General features: G+C 40.8%; 1 protein-coding gene across 1 annotated transcript in view; it reads left to right on the top strand.

Annotated features, from left to right (window-relative positions):
* Positions 1-23,073, top strand: part of SV2C (synaptic vesicle glycoprotein 2C) — a 208,602-nt gene that overhangs the window by 78,716 nt on the left and 106,813 nt on the right. Inside the window, exon 3 of the mRNA XM_019641085.1 lies at positions 16,183-16,363. Within this exon, the coding sequence (XP_019496630.1) occupies positions 16,183-16,363 (181 nt within the window). The remainder of the gene's footprint in view (positions 1-16,182; positions 16,364-23,073) is intronic.

The following is a 23,073-nucleotide window of genomic DNA, read 5'->3' as shown; positions in this document are numbered from 1 at the left end:
TATAATTAATTAAAAAGAGAATTTATCCTTTAAAGTAAAATATATATATATATATATATATATATATATATATATTAAAAAGAAGAAGTGACACAATATAGTTTTGAATTTTTAGACATTAGTGACAGTTATAACTGTTGAAATGAAGAAAGAAAATTGGATCTATTGGGTTGTCGGAAAAGTCATGGTGCATTTTTGCAACGAAAAGCAGAAAAAATACGTCATGTCTTTTCTGACTACCTAACAGCACAGAAGGGTTAAATAGTGTTAAATTTTCCCCACATTCTAGACAATTTTATGTGAGAGACTTGATTTGCTGATGGGATACTTTTAACACTAATCCTGAGTGTACAGAACTTTAGAAAAATTATCTATAGTTGTATTTTAAATTGCTAAACAATTAAGACACAAGATCCAGAAACCTAAATAAAATTCATTATTTCCAAAAGCTGAAATTGAAACTTTTGAAATGAAAACTAGCCATATAATTTAGAGGTTTAATGAGTCAGATTCTCTTGTGGACCATTGAGAGAGACAGGGTTGAAATCAGTAATAAAGGCAACAAACCCTGGCAGATTTATCCCTCAGCACCCCTGCACCTCTGTCAGCATCTTTTCATTGGGATGAATCAGGTCACAGGTGGCCAGACAAAGGTGTGGTGTCCTAAAGTGTGAATGAGAACATGTATGTAGCACAAAGCACTCTGATCCCTGCATGCGACACTGCTCTGCTTATCTGCACACAGTCGTGAGGCTCAAGCCTGGTCTCAAGGAACAGTTTGTTATTTGTGACAACCCTGTGTACATGGTGTTCTGTTCTTGACTCCCCCTCCTCCTCCCCCTACAGTGAGTTAGAGTTTAACACATTCAGTTTAATTTGTGAGAGATTTAAATGATCACTGATTTATCCCATTGTGGAGATCAAGATGGAAAAGATGGAAGGGTCTTAGAGGATCTCAGCTTGGGGGAGGGTGGTTGTACAGAGAAAATCACGGTAGTGAACCGGCTACCCGGTTTCCCAAGAAGAGCTGAGGTTCTGTTCATCCCGCCTCCGAGCTTTATTAATCAGACACATTGCGGTTGCCATGCTCCAGAGCACATGGAATTTATGTCCTTGTGCTCTTCCCTCTAGGAGCTAATTAATATATTTTGCCAGGAAGAAAGTGCTCTCTACATGTTTCTTCTCCTTGCAGTCATGATTAAGTCTTCCATTTTGAAACCAAATCACCCGCTACCACCACAACCCACAAAACACCCCCTGCTTCAGTCCTGGTCCCATTTACTTAATTCCTTTCTTTCCCCTACGTTTAAAACCTACCCATTAAAATAAAATCCCAAGAAACCCGTCCTGGGATTTCCTGGTAAAAGACTTGACAGGAGCCAGAGGGAGCACTTCCTAGCTTCATTTCTGGTCCCCCATTCACTGTTTAATTTGTGACTGGAATTAAGGGAGGAGGCGGGGGAGTGCCTTAATGGATTTGCTTATTATGTTCTTCTTTTGAAATGATTTCCTGTACTAAAAGGAATATTAACAATTAAATTTTGTTAAAACTGGAAGTAAAGAAATATACATGATTCTTAATACTGTATTCCTTATAGTCTGGGTATCACAGTGAATTAAATGTTTCTACAAGTGTTTTAAGGAATATGCTATTCCTGATATGTGTTATTGTATAACGAACTACCCCAAAATGTAGTGGCTTTCAACAATCCCCGTTTTATTATATCTCATGTTTTGTAGGTTAGCCATCTGGTCAGGGCTTGGCTGGGTGATCCTTCTGTTTTTCACGATGCCAACAGAGGTCACTCAGTGGTGGTTAGCTAGTAAATAGATTCTTCTGGAGGATCCGAGATGGCTGACATTTTGGCAGGGATTGCTGAAAGACTGGACTCAGCCTGGACTGTTGAGGATAGGGCCTACCTGTGACCCCTCCAGCATGGCTTCCTCAGGGTCATCAGACTTCTTAGATGCTGGCTGAAGAATCCCATTAAGCAAAATGAAGCTGCACGGCCTTTTATGACCCAGTCTTGGAAGTCACATGACATCACTTCTGTCATACTCTATTGGTCAAACAGTTACCCAGAATCAAGAAGAGGCAACAGGGACTCCGCCTCTTGGGAGGAGTGTCAAAGAATTTGCAGCCACATTGTATAATCATCATACATAGACACAGGCTCTATTCTCTCACATGTTAGAAAGTCATTTTTATGAGCCATGGTTTAGAAAATTTATTCCTTAGACCTTTTTCAGAATGCAGTATTTCCAAAATATTGTTCCCACCATTTGGACTTTTATACAAGTAGCTTCTAGTCTTTTGGATTTTAAAGTCCAACTAAAAAAAAAAAATGAGGGGGATTAACATAGGGAAGCCAATTTTCTATTTTACTAAGGAAAGACATTTAAAAATAATAATTACAACAATATACACGCTACTTTTTATACTATCATTTCATAAAACAAAAGGCATGATTACATCAAAATATAGGAAGGACATATCCTTAGAATAAAGGACCTTCCTTTGAATTGAAAAAATTATTTATTTATTTATTTGTTTGCTTATTTATTTTTAAAGATTTTATTGGGGAATTGGGGGAGGGGAACAGTGTTGGGGAATTGGGAAGGGGAATAGCCAAGTTGTCCTTCAGTCTTAGTTGTGGAGGGTGCAGCAAGCTCAGCTCCAAGTCCAGTCACGCTGCTCAGCTCAACGTGCTGTGTTCAATTAGTTGCGGGCGGCGTAGCCCACCATTCGAAGCGGCAGTCTTGTTGTTAGGAGCACATGTTCTCACCAGCTGAGCCATCCTGCCACCTGTTGGCAGCTCAGTGGCAGCTCAGTGTCACTGGCCCATGTGGGAATCGAACCGGTGACCCTGTTGCTCAGAGCTCGCACTCTTGGGCAAGCTCTTAACCAACTGAGCTACTTGGCCGGCCCCCCCAAATTTTTTTTTGAAAAAGTCATTTCCTTGTTTTTCTCATTTCACTATAGGCTGGTGGAAACTTTCTCATGAAGTCTTTCTGTAGATGTGCATTTGAGAATCACTCAAGGTTTCAAGTATGCCATTTATCAGACTTTCTTGGGACACTCAAGATTTTATGGTCAAAATTTTAGATTTACATTAGTTTCATCAATTGCATAGGTATATGTGAGAGAGACTAGGGTTTGAGTGAAACCTACTATTTTAAATTCAAATTAAATTAGCTAGGTCTTACTGATTATTTAAAATATGCCTGGAATAATATAGTCTCACAGAGTTTCAGAATAAGATGCCATAAAGCATAGTGTCTACCAGGGGTCAAATTGCAAATTGGCTATGGAGATCAGACTGACAAATAATACCACTCAGAATGTGGGTGAGAATATATAGAAGTTATGTAGAAGTCACCCATGAAAGCTAGAGTATTTTAGGGTGTCCTCACAAAGAATGTGGAAGTGAAGTTTAAGGTACAGGATTTGGATGAAAGGCAAGAGAAAGATACTTCATGTAAGATTAATTGGATAAGGGTTCAAAGATAAGAGTGATTGTGGTGTATTTAAGGGACATCAAGAGATTTTTGGGTAGGTTGGTTTTCAACATGCCGTGTCTTCAGTTTTGGAGGAGAAAACAAAATGGATTCAACAGTTTTTTTGTTCTATTTTTGAGCCGTAATATAATAACTGATTAAAATTTCTACTTTTTTTCTGACTCTCAAGGTGATCACCTTTTTGCCTTCCTAATCTAAGAAGCAGACGGCTAACTGCTCATGCTAGACCCAAGTCCTTTATAGTCATAATAAAAATAATCAGCCACTAAATAACAGCTTCAGCCAGTACTGTGGGTCAACACCTAAATATTTGGGTGACCTTCCCTGAAATACCTAAGTGTACTTCTGACAGTTGGAGATGGGGAGCCCTTGCATGATGTTTTATCACGAATGACAAAATAAATCTCACATGTCAAGAAGGGCTGCCCTGAATTCACCTCGGCTCTGCCAGCCTTGATGGATTAGGACCAACATCCATTAGTCCAAGGCCGATCCTGGTATTTACTCATGATTCTGGTCTGGCAGCTTAGGTAGCTGCCTATTTAGGGACACAAAAGTTCATGTTGGAGCATCAGAAATGGACCGCTGAATTGTCCCTTTAGATATTGACTGGAATTGGTTATAATCTAATCTGTTTTTTATTGTGTTATCTGCCACTTAAACTTTAAAAATAACAGCAGCAGCAACAATACCAACAAAACATACACATAGTTTTTATAGAAAGGTGTCTTGGAGGAATTGCGTAATCATTTTCCAATCAATATTGATCAAGCACGACGTGATCTTTGAGTCCATGTTCAGACCTGTTTTCCTGCCGTGCACACACAGTAACGTCCCCAGTGTCTGGAAATGGCCTGAGTTAAGCCATAGGAGTCCTTCTCCTCCAGTCCTTTCTGTTGCTTAAAATATCAAAAGCTATAATATGGACAGCATTCAAAGATTATTTTTTCATTCTCTTCCTCTAAAATACCAGTTCCTTTTAGATGTTTATGCTTTCTTTGTTCACTGCGCTGATCTGAAAGAGACTTCTCTGAAAAAATAGTGTTTCATTGCTTGCAGGTATGCTTAAACTTGAGGAGATTGGTACATTTCTCATAAACCTGTTTTTCATCATTTTCGTGAAATAGGACACACGATAGCACTGGTCTTACAAAATAGCTCACACTTTCAGTAGCAGAAGCCCTTTGCTGTGCTCCGCCGTTGTATTTGTGGCTGTGGTTTCGGGGCAATCATGCTCATGTTAATATGCTTGATGTTTTTCTTCTGTCTGTTTTCATTGCTCTACCGTTTGTTCCAGTTTTTTTTTTTTCAGTCCAGCAACATTGTGCCCTTTTGTGCCTGTGAATTGCAGTTGTACTTAGCTACACGCCCTGGCTCCATTTCCTCCCTTCCGCTTTGCCTTAGCCTCCTGCTCTCTGCTTTCTTCTGACTGCGGCCCTGAGGCTGCCCCTTCAGACCTCATCAGAGACAAGCCCAAGGGTCTGCTCCGAGTTCCCGCGCTGTGGGCAGTGTGACCAGCCTTTTCTGTTCTTTCCTTCTGACACGTTCTCTCCCCTAAGGCCCTCTTCTTTTCTCTTAGTGCACACTTTCTTATCTCTGACTTCTTTTTTTTCTGCTCTAAATGTGGCTATTCCTCAAAGGTTGGTCCTTGGGTCTCTGTCCTCCCTTTCATTCCTCCTTGCAGAGAAATCCTGTATTTCCCAAGGCTCTGAACTGCCCTGCTGTGCTGCCCCCTCCCAAGCGTGGGCACCCCAGCCTCGGTGTTAAGCGTTATATTGCCCCTCAGACACTCCCACTCTTCAGTCATTACACGTCTGCCCTCAGCACTGCTACAGGCAAACTTTTCCTCAAAGCAGGGGTCTGCAAACTCCAGCCTACAGGCCACACCTGTCCCTCGGCCTGTTTGTCAAGTTTTATTGGAGCACAGCCACGCCCATGAGCTTACTATGGTCTATGGCTGCTCTCCTGCTGCAGCAGCAGGGTGGGGTAGCTGCCACAGAGCATGGGTAGCCTGCAAAGTCTAAAATATTTACTCTCTGGCTCTTTATAGACAACGTTTGCCGATCCTGCTCTAAAGTGTCCTTCATCTTTCCACACGAGGGCTTTGATTACATTAATTCCCCACTCAGGAACCCATCAGTGGCTCCCCATTGTCTACGTAATTAATTTTAAACTTTTTAGCTTGTCATTTAAGGATTTCTTTCTCACTTATCCAGCTTAATTGTATTTCACCATGCACCCAGCCCAGCCACTCTACCCAGGCACCTACTCTCCTAATCTTCCCAGTCTTCTCATGCCCTTTCCCGGACTGTTGTGTACGAAGAAACGCCATTCTGCCCATCCACCATCCTGCCCATATTCTCCTAGCATTTTTGAGGCTCAACTCAAGCCCTGGTTCCTTCATGAAGTGTTTCCTGACAATCAGCCATATTGATCATCACCTTATTGATTTGCGTGTAACGTCTATACTGCCCTCATCTGCCCTGTCCACACATAGTATAATGGGGGTTACTAATGTGAACGTATTCCTCACTTGTTTAAGACATGGGCCCTTTCAAGCCTGCCTTCCTCTTTTATTCTCTCTCTTTATTAATTTTATCACAACCTATCCCAAGCCAGAACCCTCAGTGTCAATTTCCACTCTTCCTTGCCTAACCACTCGGTTTACAAGAACTGTGGGCTCTGATTACTAAAAATACCTTCAGCCTTGTCACTCTTGCAAGCCCACTGCCCCTGCCTTAGACCAGGCTGGCATCATTCCTTCCCCATGCTACTCCTGAGTGATATTGCTTCAGCAGGTCTGTGGTTTTTTTGTTTTTTAATGTATTGGGGTGACATTGGTTAATAAGTAATATTATATTTTACAAGTACACGTCTCAAATACATCTTATCTGTGTAGCATTGTGTGCGCACCACACACAGTCTCTTCTCCCCCTACCACAACATGTTTGACCCCCTTTTCCCTCTTCATCGTTCCCATACCCTGTTCCCCTCTGATAAGCACCATTCTATTGTCTGTGTCTATGAGTTTGATTGTTTTGTTCATTTGTTTGTTGCTCTCTGCTTTATATCCCACATATGAGTGAAATCATATGGTCTTGTCCTTTTCCTTCTGACTTACTTCACTTAGCATGATGCTTTCAAGATCCATCCATGTTGTTGCAAATGGCAATATTTCATATTTTCTTGTGGCTGAGCAGTGTGCATTCCCTTGTATATTTGTATATATACCACGTCTTTATCCAATCACCTATCAAAGGACACTTAGGTTGTTTTGGACACCATGAATAATGCTACGGTGAACGTAGGGATACATATATCTTTACGAATAAATGTTTTCAAAGTTTTCAGGTCGATACCCAGAAGAGGGATTGCTGGGTCATATAGTAGCTCTGTTCTTAATTTTTTCAGGAACCTCTGTACTGTTTTCCATAGTGGCTGTACCAATTTACATTCCCACAATCTGCCGGTCTTTCTTCCAGGGCCAGGACTAGGGTGAGGAGAGTGAGGTGCCTGGAGCACAAAATTTAAGGAAGTACTCACTCTCAGGGTCAGGCAAGTGCAGAGCTGGTACTTGAGAGTGAGTGCTTCCTTAAATTTTGTGCTCCAGGCCCCTCAGGTCTCAATTGCTTTTCCCTGGTCCAGGCCCTGCTCTGCTTTCCCCTCCCCTCAGCCTTTCCCCTCGTCAGTTTATCCTCCACAAGCTTGATGAAATGATTTTTTTCAGGTGTGGATGATGGCCAGGCTGTTTTTTATATTCCTAAAGAATAAAGGTCAACTCCTGGGTTCACTCCAACGTGTCTACCAGCCCCATCTCATCTCTTGCCCTCTTGCCTCTGCAGGTGTCCTCTGCATGCTACCCATCCTGACTGACCTCGAGTCCTTTTAGTGTGCTGTGCTCTGACACACATTCAAACCTTTGAGCCTGATCTTCTTCAGTCCCTTGGGGGAAAACTCAGCATGACCCACTGTTACCCTCTATGGGAAAGAAGCTTTTCAGAATTCCCTGGAACTAATTAAGTCACTCTTTCCTTTTCTCCCCTTAAGCAGAATGTACTCACCTCAATTATATCGCATGTGTTTCATTTAGTGGTAATTAATTGTTTGCATGATTTCGATCTCCCGGGAAACCGAAGATTGAAAGCCCCGGGTTCATATTAGAATCATTTGGGAAGTTTTTAAAATAATATTGTTGCCTAAGTCCTACCCCAGAACCGGAATGTCTGGGTGTGGCCTAGGCATCAGCGTTCCTGTTCTTAAAGCTCCCAGGTGATTCTAATGCGCAGCTATTGACTAAAACCACCGCACTGGGCTGTGAGCTGCGTGAGAGTAAGGGCCATGCCTGTTTCATGTTTGTGGAGCCCTCCTCACTGCTCCATGCTCTTTTTCCCCATCCCCTTTCCTCATAGCTTGCAAAATGCCTGTCTTATAGCAGGAGCTCAGCTAAGAGCTGTGCAATTAATGACCACTCACTTCATTCATTGTCTCAGTGATTGGGGTTATTTAAGAAAGGGACTCAATCAAATATACCTCTTTCCCGCAGCACAGGCCTTGGAGTGGGGGAAGTTTGCAGAGACAGGGATCCCATTGGTGTAGCACTGATATGTGATACACATGACACACCACACAAACACTGACCATAATGCTCTTGATTCCTACTGCTTGTTTCTTTATTGCTTTGAACATCAGTAAGCTGTAATTGCCCTTTTGGGGGGCCTACAGAGCCATACATGCAAAAAACATTTTAATATCTCTTTGCTTATCCAGTGGACATGCTCTATATTAGCCTTTTGAGGAAAGATACAGAGAATAGATTGGGTTTCTTTATTAGAACTCTCCTTCTGCAGTTGGCTCACTGGATTCAGTGAAAGTGTCTTTGGGTTTTCCCAGGCTGTTTAGTGCCCAGGGGGACTTAGGTAACAAGTAGTAATGTTGCTTGATACGGCATTACCTGCCTGTATACAAGCAGCTACATCAGTCCCTGCCTGGACCAACAAACTTAAATGTCAGACTTTCCAAATGTAGCAGTCAGAGATGTGCTGTAGACTGCATCTGATATTTACAGTTCTTTCTAGCAAAGGTGAGCTGACTTTCGTTGCAAATGTTCTCCATTGCAAATTAGAAAGGCCTTTTTTTTCATATGTCCATATGCCTTTGATATTATTACTTTCTTTACTTTGACTTTGTAAAAGTGCACAGATATATTTGAATACATTATGGCCCTTACCTGTGGCTACTAAAAATAGTAATTGGAAAAAAGGAGGAGTTGGTTTTAGGAGAAGCTTATTAATTATTTATTTAAATAGCTTCAAGCTGCAAAAAAATAAGTCTTTGAGATTTAAAAAATTAGATTACTTTTCCAGTACTGTTTCAGGTCATTTCTTTTTCAGAAGTTGAGCTGAGGGAGACCAAAAGCTATAATTTCACTTCCTACACCATTCCAAAGTGCATTCCCTTTCTTCCTGTTGTCTTTTTTATCACCATTTTGTTCTCTCCTTTTCTGTCTTTCCTCACACCAACAGTTATATTAGTTGTGGTATTTTATTGAACAACTTTGTTTCACACAATGCTAAATGCTTTATCCCATTTAATCCCTCAAAAACCCTGAGAGGTAGGTACTATTATTAACCCCATTATACAGAGTAGAAAATTAAGGTACAAAGAAATTAAGTAACTTACCCAGGATCAAACAGCTAGTAAATAGTAGAGCAAAGATTCAGATCTAAACCATGTGTTTCAAGAGTCTGGGCTCTTAACTATTTATTTGTTGCCCGACCCCGAAATTGAGTGGTCAAGGTAGTGGAATGAAGATGAAGGGTATTGAAATTGGTTAAAAAAAAAACCAAAATCACAACAACAAAAATACCAGTTCTCCTCCCCCCACCCCAATCCCCATTGTTTTAGTAATTGAGTCTGCTTCTCAGCACATTAAGTGAAAGAATCCAATAGAACAAGTACTGAACTTGAGATTTTATGTTATCATTTCTAAAAATTCAAGCACAGAATGTGAAATCAGTAATGATGAGACATAGCAAATTGTAGACAGAGGGAGACGCTGCAGCCTTATTTATATTAGGTAGGTGCAGGGGCAGCTGGGGAGGTACTGTGTTCACTGGAATTAGCCTTTATGGACTGCAGTGGTGTCTGGCTGAGGGATGGCCACACTCATACCCCACCAGTTTAGGGGCCCACGGGAAGATACAAAGAGGCCCGCAAGGGAGACAGTTCCCCCACCTCATCCTACTCCCTACACCTCCCACCCCAGACAGAAGAGAAGGGCTGGGCCAGTTTTGCAGGGCTAACCAACACCATTCTCTAGAAACCCCTTCTAATTAAATCCGGACTGGTAATTGGTCAATTAATGGAAAGGTTGGTAAAAGCAGGAAAACACATAAAATATACGTATGCGCTTAAATATCGTGTTTTAATATATATAAGCATATGTTCATGTGACCATCTTTGGATGCAGAAGCAAAGACTTTCCTTTGAGCAGGGATCTTCAAGCTGAAGTGCCCCACTGTCTTTCTTGCACCACCACAGCCCTCATGTGGCTTTGATTTTCAGTTTCAATTTCTTGAAAGTGGAATGACGGTTTAAAGACACTGATGCCTCAATCTGAGCACAGAACTTTTTCAGCTTTATGAGTTTCCTCAGTCTTTTAGAGTTGTATTGGTCACATTTGTTTAATACCAATGATTTTCTTTTGCAATTAATCTTCACCAAATCTTTCTTAAGTTAGTTTTTATAGAGATCGCTCCAGTTCCTTTCACACTCATATTTCATTATTCCTGTGACTGATGTTTAATTCCATACATAATTAATAACAAGCTGATATAAACAGGTTGGGTATAAACACACTAAGCCTAAACCGCTGCTAATGGAAGCAGAAGGAAGATGGGTGAGATCAAGGAAATAGTTCTCAGTATGTTTGTGGGTGGCTTGGTTAATCCACCGAGTTGGTTAAATAAAAGTTGGCTAAGTGGGCTTCTACTGTAGGTAGAGCACAAGTTTGTGAGAGAAAACCCTACTTTTGAGAAGATAAATGCACCTGCCTCTTGTGAAAGGAGTAATATCTAAAAAATAATGAGCACAATTTAGGCAATAAAGCATTTTTTCTTAATCCTGTGACTATAATCGACTATATTATTCATTTCAACAACCATTTCCAGAACTGCCGTTTTTATTCTTAAAGATTTTTTTTTCATTTTGACTTAAAATTTGTTTTAACCTAAGAAGACCCCCTTATAACAGGTGAGTGTGATCATCGCCTCATGAACATTATTTATTATTGAATTCAGAATGCCACCACAGAATGTTTTTCCTTGAAAATCAATTTGTAAATAAGTGTTGCAATGCATTACAGAGTAATGCATTATCCATGGATAACTGCAGTACTTAAAACAATTTTTAAAAACTTATTGGCTAAAAATCGCTATGAGAAAAACACTATAGGCCATTTCTTAAAATTGTTCTGTTTAGTTTAAATGTGGTTTAAAATGGTGCTGGGGAAAAAGGGACTGGCAGAAAGAATCAAAAGCAGCTTAGCAAAGAGACAGAAATGGAAATGTGATATTTGTCAGGGGAAATGAGGGTATGATTAAATAAAATGGAATCAGCCCCCATGTTAGAAAATACCTTAATGGGTAAGTCATGCATGAGGCCTCTTTTGTCTTCTGAAAGACTGAGAGACTGGGCTGGCCAAGAGTGGCCTGAGCCCAGATGTGATGGGAGGAACAGAGTGAGCCCAGGGGGATGTTTACTTCTTCTCAGGTTCAATCTCCTGAAAGCCCAACTGAATATAAAATCTTCATTCGACTCTTGAAAAGATTTAAGAATCACAGCCAGGCCTCTCTCAACATGGGAGGTCGGCCTCTAGTCCTGAGGAAGGCGGGCCCTCGGAGGGGCCCTGAGTTTCTACTTGCCTTTGGGAGCTCTCCAGCTGGTGTAGGGAGATCTTGCTCTTTCTGTGTTGTTGGCATTCACATACCCCAGAGCCTGCATCTTCTCTCAAATATGTATGAGACAAATGCAAACTTCAAGTAAAAAAGAAAATTGTATCGGAGAGATTGTGTTTTAATGGAAAGCATACCAGCCTAAAAGTGCTTTAAAATTCTAAAGTGCACCCACATCAAGTGGGGATCTTGTTTTAATGCAGAGTCTGAGTCTGTCGGTCGGGAGTGGAGCCTCAGAGCCTGCATTTCTAGCAAGGTCCCCCAGTGTGCGGGGCTGTTGGTCCAGGCGTCATACTCTGAGGAGCAAGGATCTAGAAGACTTGATTTCAAAGACTGGCTTCTTACAGCCTCAGTTTTCCCACCTGTAAAATAAGGGACTTTGAACTAAAATACCTTTTAATTCTGAAAACAGCAACATCAGGAGAAGTGGATAGCTGCAAAGGCTGGCCTATGTCAAGAGCACATCTCTGCTCTTGAGTTTTCAAGGGCTCCCGTTATAACACTGTGAAGACAAAGTGGAAATCAGAAAACAAACAAGGCAGGAAGTACAGTTTGTCCTCTGACAGTCCAGAGTATTTCCAGTTTTATTCATATTGTGCCTTTGCTAACATTCAAAGGTTCGACTTTAATTAGATCACATGATCAACAAACGAACCTTCTAGATGTGCTGTTTTTCTCAAATGAGCTACTGGGTAGGCTTGATTCTGTCCATAATAGGCCCAAGGGAACAGTCTAATTACCAATAATAATCTAACAGAGACACAAAAGATTATTACCTCTAGGTTTAAAACATATTTTTAACCGGAGTAGAAGTGAAGATACAGCTTAATACTAAATTTTTTTCCAAATCTGTCAGTTGTGGAGGAATTTCATGCCATCTTCAAATCTTTCTTATTCTTCAGAATCCTCTCAGATGTTCCCTCCTCAGTGAAACTTTCCCAGACGCCACAGTCAGAATGAGTAGCCACCTCCTGCCCCGCTGGTCCCAGTTCCGCCACCATCTGAGCTCACACCTCCCAGGTGGGCCCATTCAGTTATGTGCCTGTTCTCTCCCTCACTGAATTATGAGCTCTGTAAGCCATCTTGATGGAACAGGAACTGAGCTTGGGGACTTGAAGCCCAGGTACCTGAGTAAACACATTAGCACGGTTCTATCCCGGTCGTATGTCCCCAGCAGGCCATGGAAATTTCTGACCTGGGTGCCCCTCTCTGTAGTGGTCATCATCAGATGAGAGTGTTGGGAAGGTTGTGTGAAGTGATGGCTTACAATAGGCATCAGATAAACATTTTCTATGTTTTACCTTCTGTAAGGTCAGGGATCATGACTTACAAATGCTTATATTTCTAGCACTTCAGGAAAAGTCATGCATGGTGGGTACTCAATAAATTCTTTAAATTTGAATTTAATACCCTCTCTTTTAAAGAGATTGGGGTGTATTTATTTTAGGCATAGAAATAATAGGAGAAAGAGAAAAAACTGTTTGGTTTTTCTCCTAATAGCTGTTAGTGAATGCTTTTCTGGAATATAGGGAACATATTTTGAAGCAGTTATTAAAATTCTGACAGAGATTTATTTCTGGTTTGCTTAGTTTAGGAATCCTAAACACAAGAGGAGAAAAGATAAACATTACACAGGGGGGGGAAAAACCCTGTATTTAACAGGCAATTTCTATAGGGTATCCATTTTTATACATTTATATGTATAAACTTTTAGGAACAATTTGAAAAAAAATGATAATAGTTACCTTTGAGAATAGGGTCAAGTGTGAAGGAGATGAAGACTTTTATTTTCATTTTATACATTTCTATATGGTTTGTCCTTTTGGCCATGTAGGCATATTTGTTTGTTTAAATATATGTTAATAGGGATATCTGGGAGAATTGAAGGGGCCATTGTTATTTTACTCTTTTGTATATTGAAACTCCTAATAAATGTTATTTTAAGCTTTATTTTCAAATGGCTTAAGTACGGGTGCTAATGATGAATGAGGGTTTTCTGCCCCCTGTCAAGTCCCTAAGTTGTCTCCATCAACAGAAGCCCAGGGTAAGCTAAGCTCATTCAGCCTTTACTACCTTTGAGCTTCCGGAAGGTCCCGGGGTGGAGCTGTGTCCTCACACTACTGCTAGGTGGTTGAGCTCTATCTAGCACCCAGTTATGAGCCCTTGAAGTGCTAGAATCATCCCTTCATAAAACCGTGATCTGGCTTTATGAAGATGAGGCTACAGTTGACTGCACAGAAAAAGAGGAAAGACAGGGTAGAGAGGCCCACCCAGCAGGGGCATCGCCCCTCCTGTACCAGAAAAGCAAGATCGTTACCCTCCTTTGGACCACCGTGCAGGAGCCTGTTCTTTTTAGCTAGAGATTGGATTTCCATTTTTCCTCTGGCACCACTGAGCTGTTCTCAGCATGGACCCCCTTTTCCCCCACCAAGCATTGGGAATGTACCCATTTGGAATGTCTTAGAAGGAGTAGTGCGCCCCTTGTCCTGTGCTTGGGTAAAATGAAGCAGCATTTTCCCCCTAGCTCCCATCTGTCATGTTCTGCTACCTGAGACTTAACTCTAATTCTATGAAGGTGGTGCCCAGGGAGAAGGCACCTCAGAGACATTTGAGGTCCTGCTTTCAATTCTAGGTGGGACCACCATACAGGGGTCTGGACAAACTGGGATGTTTTCACAGGAGGGCAGCCGGGATTGTTAAAGGAATCATAACTACATTATACAAAGAACTGGTGACAGACTGGGATGTCGTCCTGCTCACTTTTCAATGGCCAGATCACTAATGTCTCTGTACCTCAGGTTCCTCACCAGTGAACTGGACTTCCGTAGTATTAGCCCTCAAGTGTTGTCATGAGGATTAAATAAGTTAATTCACATAAACATTTAGAATTGGCAAGGGTTCAGCAAGTGCCATTGACCATTTTTTGTTCCTGGGGCTGGAGCTACAAGAAAGACTCCCAAGTCTACAGATGGTAGTGACCACAGGTCACTCCTGATCTATGGGAGCTCACTTTCTGATTTGTAGGCATTTTTAAAGACACAGATATTATTATGAACAAGCTTAGCTACTGATTCTTCTTCTGAGAGACATGAGTGGCTAACTTGAGCCTCTTAGGCTATAAATAAGAGATATGCTGCATATGCATTTCCCCGGGTAAATATGTCTGCTTTTGGAATTCCTTTGCCTTGTGCTGATATGTTCTTTGAGTTGTCTTTAGATATGCAATAGGTCTCATGATATGAGTAATCTCTTTATGGAGAAGGATGATCTACACGTGGTCATCCCCATAGTACAGAGAAAAATATGCCATCCCCCACCCAGGCAAGGGTGACCAGTCACCTCTTTGCAGCACCCTAAATAAAGACAGCTTTTGTTTTGTTTTATTGTACAAACTGCTCCAACACTGGCCATTCACTGAGCTCTGTCTGCACTCGATTATCTGCAAAGCAGCATCCTCGTGTCATTGACGTGAGAGTCACCAGACTTGGCTAAACATTCTCCTCCTGGGTCTCATACTGCTCTATTAACTGTGTGTTAAGCAAATAAATTCAGGGTGAGTGATTAAATAGGATGTTTCCCAAAGTAGTCTAAAGCAATAAATAAACCAATGATTTTTTTTCTAGCTTGTCGCTTAGATGCTGCTGAGTATCTTGAATGTGCCTTTGAAAAGGGACTACTCAAATGGTGCTTTGGTGTAACAAGGGAAAAAGCAAAAATGGGTGAAAGTTATAGTCGCAGCTTTTTTAACACCACATCCAGATATAACAAACTTTCATTATTAACTGTGTCATTTCCCTAAGACATTGCACATCCTTTTAGAAACCTCCCTGAAGTAACATTTGCCACATCTAATATTATTTCATCCTGGGAAAGATTCTGGAGAGGGCTTATGGGGGCCTGGTTTTTTAGAAGAAGCAAATTAGAAAATTCAAGTGTATACTTAACAGTGACGCAGGAAGGACATATATCTAACTCTTGATTTTCCATGTGTTTCCCTTATGGGAAGCAAAGCCAACCACAATAAGTTCAACAATTCCCAAACTACTAAAACCTATTTCCCTTCTCTTTAGGCTCCTTAAACTCCTGACTCCAAAAAAAATTTTTAGATTGTGCAGAGTTTGAGACTATTTTAAGATTAATTCTTGTAATCTCCAGACTCACCTTCCCCAGGTTTCTTTCCTTCCCAACGAAGGGCCAGGGCTTTCAGGAGGGACTAGAGAGAAAGAACCCATCTAGAGGGTCCCTAAGTGTCTGACCTTGGCTCAGGTTATTTGTTACAGACAGAGATGGAAGCAGGCTGGGGAATCCACTTTGACCTGGGAGCCCTCGAGTCAGTCTTTCATGTTGGCCTTCTCATGGTGATGAGCCAGCCATGCAGACCAAAGGTGATACGACCATGAGTCAAACTCGGGGATTGTTCTGTGTGGAGACTCCTTATGTCTTCCCAATGGGTACCCATCACCACGAGGCCGGTGAGAACGTGATCGTTCTGTCGTTTGCTTTTGCCATTGGTCATGGCAGCTGAAGGTAGCCTACAGACCTTAGTTTCCAACTTGAAAGCTGATTTTTGTATCCTAAAGGATATATTCTTATAGGAAATTTTTCCCATGCAAAATGCTGGAATGTATTTTGTCCCATTTGTTTATTTGCTGACATATGTGTCCTGTACTCCCAATCTCTGACGTGTTTTTTTGTTTTCTGTGTGTTGCAGGCAGCATAGTGTACCTCGGGATGATGGTGGGGGCGTTCTTCTGGGGAGGACTGGCAGACAAAGTGGGGAGGAAGCAGTCTCTTCTGATCTGCATGTCTGTCAACGGATTCTTTGCCTTCCTTTCTTCATTTGTCCAAGGCTATGGCTTCTTTCTCTTCTGTCGCTTACTTTCTGGATTCGGGTAAGAATTTCTCCTTCATATTTTATAGTAATGTGTTTATTATTCATAATTGTACATGTTCTCCTTACTACCAAGAAATTATACATTAACACATTATGCATTAACATCTCCATCTCTATATTTGTGTCAGCTTTACGAGTCACAATGCTGGTTCTTAGAAATATAATTATCAGCCTTTAAACCCAGAAGAGAAAGGAGCACACGTCTGTTCTCGTGGCTGATTCTTTTAGTGTTTTACTTCAAGGAAATGAATACTGTTTTTAATGGAATGCTGTTTCTAGGCAGGGAACATTTATAAATGTATTTTTCTTTTGAAAATGTAATTTAAGCAAGAAATAGCTCTGGTCCTACACTATGAACTAATCAAAGGTTCGAACCATTCAGGCATTCTCTTAAATCCAGGATGAGAATGTGTCAAGTAAATGTTGTTTTATTGATCTATGCTAACAGCATATTTAACTAGGGAGCAAGCCTGCTTACTGAGTTGTATTGGTTCTTTTTGTTAAGTTCTGAATTCTGTTGAATTAACGGAAGTTGTGCTATTAGCCAAGTGCCATGGCATAGTGTAGCCAATGGTGTAACCATTTTCTTTAAAGCACTTATTACTAAACTAAATGAATTCCCAGCTTAGGGAGACCCAATAGTTCAATTAGGAAAGCTTTGATAAAGAAACAATTAGTAAAAATATAAAATTTCTGCTTCATCCTTGACAACTTAATTTTTATTAGAGACATTCTTTCTGAGGTGACTAGCATAAGATAAATCTACAGGTATAAAATAAAATGAAATAATAAAGAAAGGGAAAGAGACAATGTTCGGTTATTAATTTAAGAAACATATCAGGTGGAATCTAAACAACTGAATGAACGAGCAAAGTAAACAGAAGTGATCTCAGAGATATAGAGGAACAACTGATGCCTGCTAGTTGGGATGGGAGGGAGAAGGGGAAGGGGTTAGACAGCATAAATACGTAACTACAATATTGCCACAGGGACACGAAAGACAGTTCGAGGAATATAATTAATAAAGTTGTAAATATTTTGTAGGATGTCAGGTGGTCACATGTCTTGCTAGGTAGACCGCATCAAGGAGGGGGTAGAGTCTTGATCACTGCACTCTACACCTGAAGCTGATGTTGTATGTCAACTATAAGTGAATATATATATATATATATATATATATATATATATATATAGAGAGAGAGAGAGAGAGAGAGAGAGAGAGAGAGGGTCGTGGCACGTGGAGTATAGTGTGGGAGTGGAGTCAAGGGAATTGTAATAGATATGTATGATATTGGGGGGAAGTGGGGCAGCAGATTGGGGGAGGAGGGTTGTCACTTCGAGGGGTAAAAAGTATAACTATTGCACTGTGTTGTACAGCTGAACTAATTATAAAAAATGTGTATTTCATAATAAAAAAAAAGAAACATATCAGCATGGTTGCTGATGATAGTGGTACTCACACAGTAAGACACAGTTTTGTCAAAAGAGAAGGACAAAGAGCTACAACATGTCTTTTTAATTATATATAGAGATACTTAAAAATCAGAGCTTAGATTAGTAGGAATATAAGGCATTAGAGAGAAAGGCTGTTTAAGGGGGTTCCTTCAAGAATACAAAGATTTCCACATGCAGATTAGTGGGTCACTTTTATAATTCATTCAAAATAGTTTAAAATTTATTTTCTGCCATAAGATTTGTGCACATATTGAGATTGGTGGATTATCCACAAATTTTTCTGATGTTCTTTTTAATCTTAGTATAACCCCTCATCTTCTATATTCTGCACACAGTGGGCACTTTGCAAATATGAGACTAAGTTGCACAAATTTCAAGAAACTTCCTCAAAGTGAATACATTCCAGTAAACCATTTCAGTAAACCTAGAGGGTTAGAAAGTTTGGGGAAGTGTAAAAATATTTTTCCCTGGAAAAAAATGACCAGAATCAATAGTTTGCTTTGTAATGATGGAGAAGAGGGGCTTTTCAGAAAAGGGGACCTTTGGTGCTCAGAGCTGTGTGTGAGATTGGCTACATGCACTGCCAACTTGGGGAGGTGATTTAGCTTATGGATTCAAGGGGCTGCAGCAGACCTAATTCAGAGTGAATTGAGATACCTAAGGAAGAACAAATGTTATTTGAGGCTATTTGTTAGAGGACCTTCTCAGGGTCCCCCAGGAAGGGGCAAGGCCTCTTTCTACTTTCTTGCATTACCTGCGTAATACCGTTAGCCTGTCGGTAGAAAGCTAATAGCCTAAGTTCTGAACTTTCCAGCCTCCTCCATTTTCAGTCTTATCTGGGAAATTTCAAACCATATCCACAGACTCAAAAGTACCTGACTGTAGTCAAATTATGATGGTGATTTTAGTTGCCTGTCTGGGTTGCAACATGGTCAACCTCATTGGCTGCAGAGAAAAGGGCCATTATAGTGGCTGCAAAATACTTGAAACTAATGGACTGTCCAGAAGCTAACTCAAGGGCAGTACAGAAGCAGAGACTGCTTGGGTATGTTCATGACATCATCTTCTTCCCTGTCGCAGGCAAATCATTCTTCAGCAAGTAGTTCAGGGCCTCTGACCTCTCAATAACATAATTTACCTGGCAAAGCCCAGACTGTGTGTTGCTATCTCAGCTAGGCTCTCTAAATTGTGATACCAGAGGTGAATGCACTGTGCCTCTGCGAGGTTGGCACAGGACTGGGAGTCCAGAAATTCGAGTTTACCTACCCTCAATCATTCCCAAACTTGAGCTAGTTTATAGATGAAGAGCCCCTTGAATGAAGGGGAGACTAGGTCCCCTTGAGGAAGGACACTGGTACACTTCAGAAAATGTGTACTGTTAATCCTTCTCCCAGCCTTCCCCAACATACCTATGGCCTTTTGCTAGGTTAACTGTGCATAAAGGAAAAAGAAATAATCAGGCTTTTCAGGGGTTATTTCCTAGGCACTAGCCCTGAACTGACACTAATTCCAGGAGACCCAAAGTGTCACTGTGGTCCACCAATCAGAGTAGGGGCTTATGAAAGTCAGGTGATCAATGGAGTTTTAGCTCAAGTCCGTCTCAAAGTGGGTCCAGTGGGTCCCTGCGTCCATCCTGTGGTTATTTCCCAGTCCCCTGTCTACTGACAGAATATTCAGAATATTGGTTCGGCATCTGCCTGATCACCAGTTCCACACACTGGGAATCTCAGAGGAGGAAGAGAATTTCTGGGTCACAGTCCAAACTCTTCATTTTGCAGATTAAGGTTTAGTGATGGAGTGAGGAATGACACAGCTGGGACTTAAGTTTCAGTCAAGTCCTTTTGAACTAGCAACTCTGTAAGCAAGTAAAACTGTTCATTCTGAATCCAAGGTTAAGATGCATTGGTGTTGATTTTACTGCACGTGCCACGGGTTACTTTATCTTACTTCATTGCTGAAGCATCATTAGCAGCACTATGTTATATTCCTGTTTCTGCCTATAAAAGAGACTGGAAGAGGCTCTTGTTTTAGCCTGAGCTCTACCTGGGCTTATGGTTTCATTCTCTCTAAATGTGCTTTCCTCTCTTAATTCACCACACCAAGTCAGGAGTATATTTTCTTAGACATATAAATATGTCCAGCTGCCATATTCTGTGTGACTTTAAATATTTATTCAGTACAAAGAATAATTTTCCTGCTGGGGACAAAAATGTTTTGTGGGAATGAGGAATAAGGTATCACCTATTATTCCTCTGTCTCTCCCTTCCCTAAGTGCATCTCACTCCAGGGAGCAGGCACTTCCCTTTCCTCTTTTGTTACAGAAAATTAGAAAGATGGGAAATGGAGTTGACACCATTGATTCATTTTCATTTGCCCCGGAATTAAATTATTTGTTTCCAGGCACTGTTAATTATGGGAATGATAATGCTTTGGATGCCGGGCAACGGTAGAGCAGGGAGCTGCTCAGCAAGGGCCTGGCACACTGCTAAGCACGAAGGTCAGGAGAAAAATATAACAGCAACAGAAATTAAAATGAAATTCCAAGTGTCTGTTTATCATAAGCGAATGAATAGCCATTTCTCCCTCTGCGATCGGAGCCTCACAGATGCATACTTCATAGCTCTTCACAACATCCATCCATTAGCTGCATTAGATGATAATAACCAGAATGCCTTTGCTTTGTAGAAATGATCACTGCTAACTGGAATTCTCCAAAGTGTTTTATATGTAGCATCTCATTTATTCCTGCACGTTTTTTAAACAGGCATGCAAAAATATTACGCCTTTTTAAAATTAGGAATATGGGGCACAGATAGATTGATTCCCAAATATTCAGGAGACCCCCAGGTTTTCGAGCTTTAGTTTAATTCTAACTCTATGGTTTCCCTTCAAAGTAGTCTTTCTCTTAAAGTATATTTTACTTTCTTATCATATTGGAAAAATGCAGACTTATTTAAAATTTTCCAAAACTTTTAAAGTGTTTTATCAAACACTTATATAGTGCTAACCCTGTGAGAGATGCTGTGTTAAGCACTTTATAAATATTGACTCATTTAAACCTTATGGTGACTCTATGAGGAAGATACTGTTTATTCTGCCCACTTTAGAGATGAGGAAATTGAGGCACTGAGAGGTTAAATAACTGTCCAAGGTCACACAGTAAGTGGGGTAGTCATACCCAAGCAGTCTGGCCCCAGAGCCCATTCTCATAACCACCAGGCTGAGCTGTCTCAGATCCAACAATAAATGTCTCTGATTTCGTATGACATATCTGACACATGATAAGAACTAAATAAAGGTTTTAAACAGACCATTCAGGGAGATTTCTGACCCAGAGAATCAGAATGGAAAGAACTTTCCCAATATGGAAAGTAAGGCAACAGACTAAATGAGCTTTAAGCCAAAAACAATCGCAACTCAAATTATAAACAAAGGGTCAGTGTTTTCTTAGGTGGGTGTTGTCCGACAGGCCACATGTAGCGCCCAAGCATTTGAAATGTGGGCAATTTGGATATGCTGTAAGCATAAAATACATAACACTAGATGTCAAAGACTTAGCACATATAAAAAAATGCAGAATACCTCATTAATTATTTTTATATTGATCACATGTCAAAATGATAATATTTGGTTATATTGGGTTAAATGAATATACATAAAATTAACTTCACCTGATTTTTTTCTGTGTTTTAATATCTTTTCTAGAAAATATAAAAATTATGTGGTTTACGTATATTTGGAAAGCAGTCTTAGACAATGTCTTTTATGAGGATTTCCAACATAAAAAAAAAAAGTTGACCTTTTGAACACACTTTATTTCCCAGTATACCCTTTGTCAAAGGTGCTGTTGATCTCAAGAGAATAGTAACAAAGCAAAAGATTTTCCAGACTCACAATGTATAATTGTGAAAAATGAGCCATATACACTCTTTAGAATAGACTATGCAAGCCCCTTGAGGGCAGGAACTTGTGTTCTTCATGTGTGTACTTCCAGCAACGTGGTGGTGTGCCTGGCCCAGAGTTTGGCTGGGTTAAGGGGTGACTGGGGGTGGGGAGTGATGGATGGATGGGTAAATGGCAGGCAGATGAGAGAATGAGTAGAGGAATGGGTGAGTAGATATGTCCAGGAAGTAGCCAGAAAAGTCTGCATATTTTATTATATTGATCAGTGCCATCTGTATTCATGACACCATTTAGGTACTATGGGAATGAATGCATTCTTCCAGCTCTCTCAGTAGCTATATTAATAGTTTGTCCAGAGAGCATTAGAATCCTGATCTATGACTATACCTTTCCCCCCAGCGTCACCAGGTCTGCTGCTGGGGATGCATAGACTTATGTAGGTTTAGGGGGCTTAGGGCACCAATCTGATGGCAAACAAGGGCTAGAGGAGTTGGAGTGAAGCTATATTTTCTTAGAAACACAACTTTTACCCAAATTATATGTTTACATCTCAATATTTTTAAATGGTCATTTTCTACCAATTATTCTATTCATAGTTTATATAATATTGAGAAAATAACAACTGCCCCTATCAAAGAATATTATCCTTTAAATTGTGGCTTTGACAATTGGAGGACTGAAGCTATCCAAACCACCCATCCTTTTGCACTGCAGTTGGGCATAGGGGACTCCCGTTCTTTTTTTTTTTTTAAAAGATTTTATTGGGGAATTGGGGGAGGAGAACAGACAAATTGCTGTCCTTTTGTTCTTCAGTCTAGTTGTGGAGGACGTCGCTTCACTGGCCCATGTTGGTATTATCATTGCACTCTTCCCTGGTGAGGCAGTCGGTCACTGGCCATTGGACGGCCGTTCACAGTGGCTCACAGCAGCTCACACTGGCTTGCTGGCCAGCTCCACTGCAGCCTACACCATGGCCGACGACTCACGGCAGCCCAGCGCCACGTTGAGCTGTTGTTCACCATCTTAGCTGTAGAGGGCACAGCGTCACTGGCCCTCATGTGGGATCCCAGCCGCGGCCCTGCTGCTCAGAGCTGGTGTTCCAAGCCAACTCTTAACCAACGCGTCACTCGGCCAGCCCCAGGAGACTCCTGTTCTTGATTTGATGATTACAGTTACCAGTTAGTGTTCTATCTTGATTACACATAAAAAAACATGTGCCTTCTAGTCAATATAGTGATCTCATTTTCTGTGCCAACCCAGTCATTCAGAGACCATTATATCTATGGCTCATCTCCCTAAAATAAACAAAACTTTTATTCCATAGATCCACATTTGAACATCTTTAACCTG

This window comes from Hipposideros armiger, unplaced genomic scaffold, assembly GCF_001890085.2.
Source record: "Hipposideros armiger isolate ML-2016 unplaced genomic scaffold, ASM189008v1 scaffold_55, whole genome shotgun sequence".
In the NCBI taxonomy this organism is placed as follows: Eukaryota; Metazoa; Chordata; class Mammalia; order Chiroptera; family Hipposideridae; genus Hipposideros; species Hipposideros armiger.
The sequence above is the reverse complement of the archived record's forward strand: the minus strand, read 5'-3'. Positions and strand labels throughout refer to the sequence as shown.